General features: G+C 43.4%; 1 protein-coding gene across 3 annotated transcripts in view; it reads left to right on the plus strand.

The window, feature by feature from the left end:
- Slc38a6 (solute carrier family 38 member 6) overlaps positions 1–8,528 on the plus strand; it is a 60,844-nt gene extending 52,316 nt beyond the window's left edge. For all 3 annotated transcript variants that reach the window (XM_050153640.1, XM_050153643.1, XM_050153642.1), the window contains 4 exons: positions 5,736–5,860; positions 6,980–7,124; positions 7,307–7,401; positions 7,665–8,528. In XM_050153640.1, the coding sequence (XP_050009597.1) occupies positions 5,736–5,860; positions 6,980–7,124; positions 7,307–7,401; positions 7,665–7,766 (467 nt within the window). In that variant the 3' untranslated portion in view covers positions 7,767–8,528. The remainder of the gene's footprint in view (positions 1–5,735; positions 5,861–6,979; positions 7,125–7,306; positions 7,402–7,664) is intronic.
- Positions 8,529–14,212: the final 5,684 nt, after the last annotated feature.

Consider the following 14,212-nt stretch of genomic DNA (forward strand, 5'->3'; position numbering starts at 1 on the left):
TTCCTGCATAGTTTGTTGGGGTTTTTTTTCCTCTTTCAACAAGAATGTTGAGAACAAAAACAAAGCCTAGAACAAGAAAGAAAATATGAGCAACATTTGTGAACAATCACATCACGACACATGGCCACTCAACTCACCCAATTTTGAATGTATTCTTCAGCTTATAAATGTTTTTATAGTAACTGCAAGTGAGCAGCTATTCCTTCTTGGGATGCTTAGCTGCTGATGACCTGCTTGACGGCTTTGTGCACCTTTCAAGTCTGAGACGCCTGTGGTCGTCAGCTGTGGGCCTTTATTAATGCTTACCTCCCAGTTTCCCCAAGCTCCATGTCTTCTTATACCACAACATTTCCCAGGCCCATTGAGGAGAATACTGGTTTGGGGATCCAACAAATCTGGGTTGTGTAACTAACTGCCATTCCCTAACTAGCTCTGTGACCTTGAGGGGAGCCTCTACCTTGAAGCATCTTCAACTCCTAATCTATAATACATGCATAACTGCATAGGGTTGCAGCAAGGCAGAAGTGAGTTCTCTATAAATCCTGCTATGGTATTTGGCACGCAATAGTCCTTCTCTGGTGTAGGAGGTCCTTCTGTATTTGTGTTGCTTTCATTGGTTATTAAAGAGGAGAAGATATATTCTTTTGTGTTTGGGTGAAATGTTCTATAGATGTCTGTTAAGCCCATTTGAGTCATAACATCTGTTAGATCCTTTATTTCTCCATTGTTTCTGTCTGGCACATCTGTCAAGTGGTGAGAGTGGGGTATTGAAGTCTCCCACTATTAGTGTGTGATACTCAATATGTGATTTAAGCTTTAGTAAATGTCTCTTTTGCAAATGAGGGTGCCATTTGGTATGGTATCTGGGCCATAAATGTTTAGAATTGAGACTTCATCTTGATGGATTTCTTCTGTGATGAATATGAAATGAGCTTCTTCATCTCTTTTGACTAATTTTAGTTTTAAGTCTATTTTGTTAGATATTAGGGTAGCTACACCAGCTTGTTTCTTAGGTCCATTGGATTGGAAAATCTTTTCCCAACTCTTTACTAAGAGGTAATGTCTTTGTAGTTTATGTGTGTTTCTTGTATGCAGCAGAAGGATGGATTTTGTTTTCATATCTAATCTGTTAGACTGTGTCTTTATATGCAAATGGAGTCCATTGATATTAAGAGATATTAATGACCTGTAATTGCTAGTTCCTGTTATTTTTGTTTTTGTTATTTTGGTGGTGGTATGGGTGTATGTTTCTCTTTGGCATTTGTTGGTGTGGGATTATCTATTACCTGTGTTTTTGTGGGTGTAGGATTGGAGTTTTTCTTCTAGTACATTCTGTAGGGCTGCATTTGTGGATACATATTGATTAAACCTTGTTTTGTCATGGAATATCTTGTTTTCTCAATGTTGATTGAAATCTTTGCTGGATATAGTAGTCTGGACTGGCATCCGTGGTCTCTTAGTGTCTGTGTAACTCCTAACCAGGACCTTCTGGTTTTCATTGTTTCTTTTGAGAAGTCAGGTGTAATTCTGATAGGTCTGATTTATATGTTACTTGGCCTTTTTTCTTTGAAGCTCTTAATAGTCTTTCTTTATTCTGTATGTCTAGTGTTCTGATTATTATGTGGTGAGGGGTCTTTCTTTTTGGTCCAGTTCATGTTTTGTAACCTTCTTGTATTTTCATAGGCATGTCCTTCTTTAGGTTGGAAAACTTTTCTTATATGATTTTGTTGAGTATATTTTCTGTGCCTTTGAACTGGACTTCTATCTTTGGTTGTTTATGCTTGCATTTTTAGTCCCTGGTCATTTACCCAGATTTTCTTTTTTTTATTTATTTATTAAAAATTTCCACCTCCTCCCATCCTCCCACTTCCCTCCCACTCCTCCTACTCCTCTTCCCCCCCCCCACTCCAGTCCTAAGAGAAGTCAGGGTGCCCTGCCCTGTGGGAAGTCCAAGGCCTTCCCCCCTCCATCCAGGTCTAGGAAGGTGTGTATCCAAACAGACTAGGCTCCCAAAAAGCCAATACATGCAGTAGAATCAAAACCCGGTGTCATTATCATTGGCTTCTCAGTCTGCCCTCATTGTCAGCCACATTCAGAGAGTCTGGTTTGATCACTTGCTTGTTCAGTCCCAGTCCTGCTGGCCTTGGTGAGCTCCCATTAGATCAGTCCCACCATCTCCGTGGGTGGACACACCCCTTGTGGTCCTGACTTCCTTGCTCATCTATTTCCAGATTTCCCTCAGTTTGTGGTTTGTTTTGTTTTGTTTTTTTAATTGCCTCTATTTCAGTTTTCCAGTCTTGACCATTTCTTTTACCTGTTTGATTGCTTTTTCTTCGTTCTTTAAGGGATTTATTGATTTCTTCTAATTTTTTAGTTGTCTTTCCCTCTATTTCTTTAAGGGAATTTTTTATTTCCTCTTTAAGGGCCTCAGTCATCTTCATAAAGTTGTTTTTAAGGTAGTTTTCTGCTCCATCTGCATTGAGTTGTTGAGGTCTTGCTATCGTGGAACCACTGGTTTCTGGTGGTGCTGGTTTGCTCTTTATGTTGTTGAGTGGATTCTTGCCCTGTTGTCTTCCCATCTCTTCCTCCAATTAGAACAAATAGAACCTGTGTTTCAGGGGGGGGGGGTCCCTTTTCCTCCAGTTGGTGTAATTGGGGGCCATGGCTCCATTAGTAGCTCCTTCAGGTGTAGGCCGAGGAGAGCCTTTGGTGATCATTCCCCTAGATGCCTACGGGCCCAAGGCTGAGATGGTCATTTCCCCTGGTGTTGGCGGGGCTGAGGCTGAGGCTCTGTGATCAGACACTTTCTGGAGGCCACGGCTGTCATCGTGACCTGCCACATTGCTGCTCATATTTCTCCTCCCTGCGGCCTGGCCTGGCTCTCCACACTAATGGACGTGCTTCTCCTCCCGGTCGTCCTTCCTCGGTGTCTTAAGCAGATATGACACCAGTGGTACAAGTGACTTACAAAAATCACCATCAGGTCCTTTCTGAAATTTGTGAAGCTTTCTTTGAGTTTAAATAAGTGTGTAATAATTGCTCCTTACATATATTAAGGCCCAGCTAAGAATGTGGGGTAGTTGTGTAGTGGTGGTTGGCTCAGAAGGTTTTCCCCTTGGAAAGTAGAATTTCTAATAAGTGTAGTTCTTAATACTTCTGGAACTGAATGGAATCTTTATCCAGGACTCTGAAAGCCTAGTTAATATCAAACTTCTGTCAGATTAAAAGGATCTGTAAGAATCAACCTACATTAATAATATTGGTTCTAATCACAGATATTAAGGAGGGAAAGTGTCCCTGTGGTGAACTAGGCTGGTGCCCAAACATTAAGTAACCAGGCCGTTTTAATGTCTGTGAGGTTGTTAAGCAAGAAGTGTTAATAGCTCATTTTATGATTCAGAAAATGGAGATAAAATAGTTTGCCATATTTGTCCAAAGACTCCCAAGTATCTCACAGATTTGGAAATAGATTCCAGATTTGCTGGTTCTTCCCAGTTCTCGTACCTAGTCCCATCCTTCATTCTGTAACTTCTGTCTGTGGCACTGTAGACAACCTCATTTCTCTCCTGTGCCCATGAGGACCACCTACACTAGCTCAGAGCCCCATTATATAGAGGTTATAGCAGTGGCTTTCTGTTTTTTGTGTTCTGGTATTTTTCTTCTGTACTTGTGTGTAATTCAGGTCACAACACACTCCTCTTTCTCTCTTAGTTTCACTCCTTATTGCTGCAACCAAATACCTGAGGCGTGAAGCAGCCGAGGGAGAAAGGTTTTTTGTTTTTTGGTTTTTTTTTTTTTTTTTTATGCGTGGTTCCCAGTTCACGGTTACAGTCCATCATGGCGGGGAGGGCACAGTGGCGGGAGCTGGCAGAAGAATCAGGAGTAATGAGGCCTTGCCCTGCTTGCTCTCTCCTTTTTATACAGTCCAAGGCCCTGAACCTTGGGATGGTGCCATCCACCACTGAGTGTCCCCACCTCAACTGAATTCATCAAGATAACTCCCATAGGCATGTCAGAGGCCTTGACCATTGAAATTAACCAATCCCTAAGTGATTGTACTTTTAGCTTGTCTGATTCCGTCCAGACCCTGTGCCAGCTGTCTTGCTGAGTCTCGAGGGCCTCTCCAGCTCCTCCTCTCTCCACCCTCTTTGTCCTGTCATGATGCCTGCACTGTAGTGCTGACTGGAGCAGCCCCTTCCTCACACACATTCCCTTTGCTACCACAGGCTTCGGTTCTAGAAAGTCTCTTCCGTGGCTTTAAGTGTCAGCACACACATCAGCTTGAGTCCATGGATTATTGTCATCTGACGACACAGGAATAAGGCTCAGAGAAGCTGCTAGCGAGTAGTGGGGTTTGAATGTACACTGTCATCTCAGTGTAGAATCACCGTAGCCCTTTGTTAAAACTTCCGTCTGTCACTCGGATTTGTACGTGGTATATACACTTCCTTTTGTGTCTTTATGGGGTCCTTGTCTCTCTTAAGACCTAGCAAAGCAGAGGCACATTTGATGGAGGAGGGTCATCTGTCTATTGGTTAAAATTTGATTTTTTAGATTTCTAAAACCCTGTTCTATCAAATGAAACAGCCCCATATTCTAGTCTAAGTCCAAACTGGTCTTTGACCATAGGTCCTGAGGTGTGGCGTGATCACCCTTCTTCTTTCTCAGGTGACCTGGGCAAGGAAAACCATGTAAATGGAAGGAAACTGCCAGGCAGAAGGCGGGGTCAGCAGCTCTCTGTCCTGACCTAACAAGCCATTTTCTTAACGTAACATTTTTTCTCATGCAAGACGGAAACAGACACAGCTGATCATATGCACAAAACACCACACAGACTATAGACACTACCCCAAGAGTGGTCAGCACTGTGGGCTTTGAGAAAACGCTGGTATAGTGGGAAAGCATGTGAATGTGGGGTGCTCTGCTTCCCCCGCCCTTCTCCCCCCATTTTCAGGTAACTGCCCGGCCCTTGTGAGCCTACACATCTCATATTGCCATGGTGCCTACACATCTCATATTGCCATGGTGACCAATTTCAGCCGTGCCCATGCAAGCGCTTTGTTAAAATTATGGCCGAGTTCTAAGGAATTTTGCTTTGGTTTATGTTTTATTTTATCTTGTTTTTATGACTGGGTCTCACTAGTTTGGAACTTGTTAGGTAGACCAGGCTAGCCTCAAAGTCACAAAGATCCATCTGCCTCTGCCTCCCCATTGCTTTGATAAAAGCTATGCACCACCACACCTGCTTAAGGAGATACTTTTAAATACTATTGTTTTGTCCTAACTTTAGAGATTCTGTGTGTCCTGGTTTCAAATTTTTCTAAAAGAATACAAAAGAGTGGACGTGGGCTAGTGGGATGTCTCAGCAAAGAAAAGCTCTTATCACCAAGTCCAGTGACCTAAGTCTGATTCCCAGGACCCACAGGGTAAAAGGAGAGAACCAATTCCTTCAAGTTGTCCTCCAAGCTCCACATGCGTGCGATGGTAGGCACACACAAATAAGTCAATAAATGTAATGCATTTTAGAAAGAAGTGTACATCTCAAGACAATATTAAGTATCTTTGTATTTCATAGCAGAGAGAAAAGGGCCAGAAATGAATTTCAGAATGGGATCTAAGCCTAGTATGATCCAATAATCCAACAGAAAATAATTTTGCTATTATTGATAGAGTGCCGCATAGTTTACAATGTGACCCTGATTGCTGCTGCTGCTGTTGTTTTAATTTATTTACAGACAGAGTGGAGTCGGAATTGCTACAAGGCTATAGTAAATACTTGCCACATGACGTTGTTGTCATGGCTGTGAAGTTATGCATACTGTCTGCTGTGCTTTTGACAGTCCCTCTAATCCACTTCCCTGTAAGTATGCCTAAAGGTTTTGTTGCTTAGTGTCGTGACTCCCTAATATGGCAACACTAATTCTTTGCAGACCAGAACCTTTGAATCACATCTAGTCTTGTGTATCTTATTCATTTGTCAAGTAATTGATCCAAGACCTCATACTAGCATATGGTCCCATGAAAGCACAAAAATAACAGTGAACCTCGAAGCTAATTTGTGCTTTCTGAGATTTAGTTTAGATTTACCTCTCTTTCAGTTTTGTTTCCAATTTAGAGACTATAGTTCTAAAGGGTTTTTGTCAGGGGGCTTGTCTTTCTGTATTCTGTTTTCAAAAGAATGTGTACAAAGAAGAGAGAGTTGAGTCAGCAGAAACAAGCCCCTCTTGGTCTAGTCCAGGTCGCTTCCCACAGGGAGTTCATGCTTAGGCTTGGTGCTTGCTCTAGAATGTAAGGGGTGGAACAGATTGCCATTCTGTATCCAGTCGCTGCACATGAGAATCCTAACAATTTCCATAGAGATGAAACCAACGGCAATGGGTAGAAATGCTTCGGTTCGGGTGTCTTGGACTCATGTGAGTTTCTAAAAACCGGGACCTCCAGAATTCTTGCCCCTTCCTATGAGACTGCAGGGCCAGGGGTCCAGCCAAGGCCGGATAAACTTGTGGGCTGTGGTTGCCGGTGGCCTGCCCTAGCAGTGGCAGATGTGGAAACCGGTTCTTTGTATTTCCATGCCGTGGAGCAGATAACAGAAATAAAACAGAATTGGTATTTCTTTTCCATACCATGGTTTATTTTTTTCCTCTTGGAAGTTTGTTTGCCTGTTGAATTTAATGAAAATTGTTCTTTGTGATTTCATAACACAGTGTTACTGCTTGTAATTTTTTAAATTACAGAACCTAAAAAAAATTGCCTGTGAAACTTTTGTGTGGAATTTAAGAAAAATAATTCTTATGAAGCTTGCTCAGAAAGGTTTATGTGTGTAAAAACACTGCATAATGATAGTTTATGCTGTGTCTGGGGAATATAAATGATCTGGGGTAAAAATATTATGGTTACTATACATGTGTTTCTCTAAGCAAATGCTATGCCTTTGATCCTTCCCTTTGCCTAAATGTCTTTTTCCCCCCCTGTTATATAGGCCAGAAAAGCTTTAATGATGATACTTTTCTCAAGTTTTCCGTTTTCGTGGATTCGGCATTCTCTGACCACACTAGCGCTCAACATTATCATTGTTTTACTTGCAATCTATGTTCCTGACATTAGGAATGTATTTGGTGTAGTTGGTAAGTTTCCATTAAAAAAATCATGTACTAAAAGGGACAGGGGAGAGTGTCTCAGTGGTAGCGCACACGGGCAGAGGTCTTCGGTTTGCTTTCTAGCATGGCAGAAATAGAAGGGGTAATAAAATCGTTGCCCTCACAGCTGAATCCAACGGCGTCTTGGTTTTCTCCTGTCTACCTCGTAGGTGCCAGCACATCGACATGCTTGATCTTTGTGTTCCCAGGGCTGTTTTATCTGAAACTCAGCAGAGAGGATTTTCTCTCACGGAAGAAACTTGGGGTAGGTTGTTCTCAACTGTCTCCTTTAAGGCCTCCATATTAAGAAATAGTTTGTCATCTTTTTTATCACTGCATCTATGTCTAAAATGTCAGCATGTATCTTAGTGCATAAAGGACATTTTGGAGTCAGGTGTGATGCTCATGCCTGTAATCCCAGCTCTTAGGAGGCTGAGGCAGGAGGAGTGCCGAGTGTTTGGGGCTAGCCTGAGCTACACCTCCGAGAGGAGTAGAGGCTCGCCCTCACTGTCTCCTTTGTCTCCACAGGCACTGCTCCTGCTCGTCACTGGCACCTTGGTCGGGAGCTTCAGTTTAGCGCTCATCATTTTTGACTGGGTCAACAATGAGAAACATAATTTTCTATCATAAAGAATAATTTACCTCTATAAGCAAGAAGGAGTCATTGTGGAAGGCATTGGATATGAAAATTACACTCAGGGAAATTATTACCAGCAAAGCAGGACAGAGCCGCAGTATGGGGCAGAAAGTTGGCATTTAGTCACTTTTTTAAACCCAAAATTAGAAAAACTCACAATGTTCTTACATACATTGAGTCATTCTTTTGTGTGGCAGTTTTGTTTTGTTTCATTTTTGAGACAGGATCTCAAAGCTTTGACCAGGCTGGCCTTGAACTCACAGCTGTCCGCCTGCTGCTGCTTCACGAGTGCTGGCGTTAAAGGTGTATGCCACCAGCCTGGAGCATTCCTGCCATTTGTGACTTTAAAAAAATAAGTAGCCTTTATTTTTTTAAAATAGTTTTATGTTTCCAGGCATATTGAGTAAACAAAATAAGGGATTCCATGTGACTCCCTACCCCAGTCTCCAGCTTTCCCTGATAAGGACGCCTGGTGTCAGGAGAGCACACGTTATATATGCCCAGGGGTGCTAAAGGTCGGTGAGGGTTTGCTCTTGGCCACCACTGATCTTTTGACTAGAAGGCCATGATTGGGATCATGTAGGACCGCGTGTCATGTTGAGACTGACTTCCTTGATTTAATAGCTCGTTTCCTCTTCATTCTGAATAATATCCCATCATAGGGATGAATCAAGTTTGTTGATCCACTCACCCTTGGAAGACCTTCCTACTGCTTCCAGGTTTTGCCAACAATCAATAAAGGTGCTAAAACTGTTTGTGTGCAGGGTTTTACATGGTCATGTTGTCAGCTGGAGTGTGTATGTGTGTGCGTTAAATACCAAAAAGCACATGCTGCATCATAAGCGTGTGTTTAGTCTTAATAGAAACTGCCAGACTCTTCTAAAACCGTTGTAACATTTTGTATTATTGCTAGCAGTGAGTGACCGTTCTGTAATCCCGCATCGTCACCAGCTTTTGGTGTTGGGAGTGCGGTGTGCTGAGTTCCTGCCACTTGACTGGGATGTGGTGGCAGCTCTGCTTTGCGATTCTAATGGAATGAAATGGGCACCACACATGCTTCTGTGACCAACCACTGCAGATTTTCTTAGATGAGAGGCTAATTCTTTTGCCCAGTTTTGAATTGGGTTGTGTGGGGCTGGAGAGATGGCTCAGCCTTTAGGCTAGGTTCACAACCAAAAATAAATTGGGTTGTGTGTTCTTTGTTTAGTTATACACATGCATGTTGGATGCTTATCTTTTATGAAATAGGTAGGTTGCAAAAAATTCTCAGTCTGGGCCTTGTCTTTCCATTTTATTTTTGGTTTTTTGAGACAGGGTTTCTTTGTGTAGCCTTGGCTGTCCTGGAACTCGCTCTATAAACCAGGTTGGCCTTGAACTCACAGAGATTCACCTGCCTCTACCTCCCGAGTGCTGGGATTTAAGGCGTGCACCATTTTGCTAACAAGCTTTCGCAGAACAAATTTTTTTAAATATAAAGAATCAGGCCGGATGGTGGTGGCGCACGTCTTTAATTCCAGTACTTGAGAGGCAGAAGCAGGTGGATCTCTGTGAGTTCAAGGCCAGCCTGATCTGCAGAACTAGCTCTAGGACAGTTGGGGTAATTACACAGAGAAACCCTGTATCTAAAAACCAATATATAATCAGGGGCTGGAAAGATTACTCAGTGGCTAAGAGCACTCATTGCTCTTCCAGAGAACTCAGGTTCAATTCCCAGCACTCACATGGCAGTTGACAACCATCTGTAACAACTGTTCCAGAGGATCCAACACCATCTTCTGGCCTCTGCATGCATGAAGCACACACATGGCACATAGACATACATACATACAAAATACTCATACACATAAAATAAAAAATTACTATATATCGATAGATGACAGACAGACAGAGACCTGAATCAGCAGAAATAAGGGCTCCAAACAGCGAGGTGTTGATAGTAAGGACCATAGATGAGAAATAAAGAAGACAAGAAGTAAACAAGACAAAAGCAATAGCAGGAACCAAAAGGTCTTCCCTAAACTAATGGCTTGTGCCAACCCAAGCTAGTTTATTAAATTCAGCGTCATATACACTGTGTGCCTTGGAGCTAGAGGGGCAAGGTCAGCAGAGAGCTAAGTCAGACATATTACCAAAGAGAACATGGGCTACCTCAGACACAGCTGCCTCAGGACTGATAACCACGGCCCAGGGGGGAAGAGTCAGGTCCCCAAAACTGTAGCCTTGATTCTTGAGACATAGGCTTCAGCTCTAGACCCCCTGCCAAGTCCACTCCTAGACAAGAACACAGAACTAAAGTTCTAAAGTTCTCTTTGTCCTCTCAGCAGGGCCTCTAAGAAAGTCTTGAGTTGGTCTGTCTCCCACAGTTTATAAAGAATCAATTTCTGTTTTTTAAGAAGTCGGTGTATTACATTTATATATAAATTTGATTGTTAGTGTGTGTGTTAATACTACTAGTGTCAGTCAGAAACTGAGATTTCTCTATGGGTGTGGCCCTGCCTCCTAGCCTTGCCTGAGATTTTCCTGTTGCTTATGTGAGTTTGAAAGTTCTCCAAACCTCAGTTTGTCACTACAATATATAACCTTATTCTTAGAAAACATACCCGTAGTAACAATCTGTCTCATGTTGACTAGAAATTGTAAAACATTGCTTTTGACCACTGAGATGTTTCCCAGCTGGAAGCTTGACTCTGGGTCTCCTCTGCCCTGAGGAACCTGTGTAAAGGGTCCCATGTCTGGCTGCCTGACAAAGCCAGGATGCCTAAGTTAACCGCTGCCCTGCCGCAGTTGACTTGTAAAGTAGAGACTTTGATGCAAAGCGCTCATTTGCATATATGGAAATCCACACTTTTGCAGGTGTCCTCTTGCCTCCCACTCAAGAAAAGAGGCTGAAAGTTTGGCAACAGAGCTTCTCTTTTGAAAAGATCAAAGAGAACGCTGGCAACTTGAGAGCAATGAGTGTAATGGGAAGGCCAGGCTTTGGGTTGGGAAGAGCTGGATTCAGATCTTAATGAAAGCCGTGCAACTCTTAACCTCCGAGTCTACTTCAATTCCGTGAAAGGGAGTTAATACCCATCCTCTTCTCTTCTCTTCTCTTCTCTTCTCTTCTCTTCTCTTCTCTTCTCTTCTCTTCTCTTCTCCTCTCCTCTCCTCTCCTCTCCTCTCCTCACCTCCCCTCCCCTCCCCTCCCCTCCCCTCACCTCACCTCTTCTCTTCTCTCTCTTTCCCTCCTTTCCTCCCTTCCTCCCTCCCTCCCCACAGGGTTTCTCAGTGTAACTCTTAGAGATCCACCTGCCTCTGCCTCCCAAATGGGCCACCACCATTTTCATGAGTAGAGGATTAAATGACCTTTGATGAATTAGATGCAGACCAGCCAGGCTTTCTTACTAGGAGATTGGTTCCCTGCCTGATCCCTATCTGGAGCAATAAAATGAAATAGTTTTTACCCAAGGGCATGGAAGGAAATCTTGGATTTTCCATTTTCTATCTTGCGTAACTTTGACCTTCTGAGTCTCTTTTGCCTTCACCCCCCCAGGAGCTGGCCCTGGAAGCAGGGGTTAGTGCTTTCCCACAGTTCCACGCCAGCTGTGCCATTCCAAAGCCAGGCACTGAGCAGGCCCCTAGCACAGGCAAGCATGGCCTCTCGCGCGGCCTTCAGGTCCACTGCGCTGCTCGTACCCTGTTTTTCTGTGTATGAAATAATGCTCATAGGTGTTCAGCTGCTAAAATAAATCTTAACTCTGGTAATACCAAAATAACCCTAAATCTACAACAGATGCAAGGACGCCCCTGGGGGCAAATGTTAAGTGTGGTGACAGCTGGGCATCAATTAATACGTTTATCACCTGTTCCTGAGCCGGTGCCCTGGGAGGTTTGGCAAGAGACAAATATCCTTTGTAACACTGCACAAAATTGAGTTCCTATCAAGAAAAATAGTCGGTGGAGGTGGTCAGTTTAACATTCTGTCTTGCCTGGTTGACGGTTTGAGGTCACATTTTCTGTGACTTTGGCGGAAGCTGATGAGAAGGCTAGCAACAGCCATGCCCCTTCGTAACCTTATGCAAGTACCCCCAAGCATTTTTTTTTTCTGGGAAATCTGGACCTTCTCCTTATGGGCTTAATGGTCATAATTTATTAGGTAATAACTATTTAAAATAAAACTAAGAAACGCACAAAATACACACTTTTCTAACATTTGGAGAGTTATTTGCTAAATTAAAAGACAAAATGCCAAGACCGTAAATTACTTTCATATGTTCGGAGTGAATGTTTAAGTTGTACTTTTTTTTCTTAACAATGTTTACTCATGAGCTTAGCATTTAAATGGTTAAAACAAGTCTTTGAAGTTAACACTCCATTAAGATGAATGGGGGTAATTCACACCTCTGCTGGGGTTGTATTATTTCAGTCTGGCTGTGGGGAAAACAGGACAGCCCTGGGTTGATTTACTGTGCAAGGCCCTTTAAGCCCCCACAGGCTGGAGAGCTTTGTTCCTGTGGTTTCTTTTGTTTGTTTGTTTGTTTGTTTTCCTTTTCCACCTGGAAACAAGATCTTAAAGTCCCCATCACATTCGGGTGTAGCACTGCAGTCTTGAGAGGCAGTGGATGGTCTTCTCCTGTGGTTGTGAGTGTGCCATTTGATAGGTAGTGTGTCGCCCGGCCAACTAGCAATCCCTGGCCTTGTTCAGTCCACACTGTAATGTAGCCTGTAAAGTCCAGCTTTAGTCGCCTGGAAATTCACCCATGGAAAAGCAGGCAGAGCTAACTCACGTGTGTCTTTAGAAGGCTGAGAATTAACTGGCTTTCTTGTACTCTTAAAAACTTCATTTTGGCAAAGTTTTATGTTCTTGTTTGCGTGTATATCAAAAGCTACCTTTTAAAAAAGCCAGGCATGATGGCATACACCTTTAATCCCAGCAGGCTGAAGCAGGTGGATCTCTGTGAGTTCGAGGCCAGTTCCAGGACAGCCAGAGCTATGTGTAACAGAGAGACTCTGTCTCAAAAAGACAAAACAAAAAAACAAAATTCAGCCTTAACAACTTTTTTATGGCCCTAAAGATGACCCAGGGTGAAGGCCCTTGCCAGGAAAGCCCGGCAGTCCATCTCCACGAAGTTGTCCTCTGACCTCCGCATAGTGTGGCACTCATACTCTACACACACCTCTCTCACACACACACACACACACATACATGCATACGTGTGCACACGCACGTGCACACACATGCACAAATAAGTAAAAGATTTTTCAAAAAATGGCTAACATTGTGCGAAGTTAATGAATTCGAAGGATCTCTGTTTAATGTGGACAGTGCCTTCTCCCTGCTTCCTCCGCTCTGCCTATTTGGAAGATTGGGTTACTAGGTATCCTGTGGAGGGCTGGATGTGGGGGCTTCCCGCTCTCCACAGTGCTGGTGTTGCCAATGAGATATGGAGAGAGAGAAAGGAGATTGGAGGAACAAAGCCCCCCACCCCCAGCTGCATGCGCTCTACCCTGTGAATGCGCTCCGCGTCCACATTGGGAGATTCTGACGTCATAACATCTGACCTTCACACATCTCAAAATCCTTTACAATACCGACGAGTTTTCTAGTTTACACGAGTGATTTCTTCACTCTTCCAGTCGCACTCCTGTCTTCCCCAGTGGGGTAGAGACACTGGAGAAGGGACTTGGGTGGAGGGTGAGTAGGTCCTCTCGGGCATGATTTCTTCTTGGAGTGAAAGTTCTTTGTCTGTCTTTCTCCTTGTGAGCTGTTTGTCCTGACTCACCACACTGCCAGTCAAGAGGAGCAACTCGGAAGAGCAGGAAGACTCGGCTTGGCTGTCAGCCAAGTGGACAGGTGGGCGCGAGAGCTCTCTTTACCTGTGGGACAAAGAAGATGGGGAGAAAGGGAAATTGAGTTGCCAGGGAGAGAGACAGATGGCTGAAAAGACATTGTAACATAGGATACTATTTTTTAAGTGACCTTTAGAAAAACATCTTTCTTTTGTTTCAAGGTACATACATTTATCTAATGTCATCTTGACTGAAGTGCAAGAGCCAAGGGCTAGGCTTATAGTCACCTAATAGACTCATGTACATCCCGGGGATTGTCCCAGTCCTGAAGTTGTAAGGCTAGGAGCTAGCTGTCCTTGCCTGAGAAGAGTTCAGACAGACTGGATTATTGAAACTGCTGAAAAGGAGATTTATGCTGGATATGGTAGCACACACCTTTAGTCCTAGCACTCGGAAGGCAGAGGCAAGCGGATCTCTGTGAGTTCCAGGCCAACCTGGTCTACAGAGCAAGTTCTAGGACAGCCAGGGCTGTTACACACACACAGAGATTTGTGCACATATTTTCATATGCATGTGTGTGTTTGTGGGGGATATGAGTATCCAATTTAACTTGTGTTCAACTCTTTCTACTTTTGAACAAGTTAATTATTTTCTGAGCTTGCTGGAGACT

The sequence above is a fragment of the Alexandromys fortis genome, unplaced genomic scaffold (assembly GCF_014885135.2).
Source record: "Alexandromys fortis isolate MF-2015 unplaced genomic scaffold, M_Fortis_MF-2015_v1.1 scaffold_82, whole genome shotgun sequence".
NCBI lineage: Eukaryota > Metazoa > Chordata > Mammalia > Rodentia > Cricetidae > Alexandromys > Alexandromys fortis.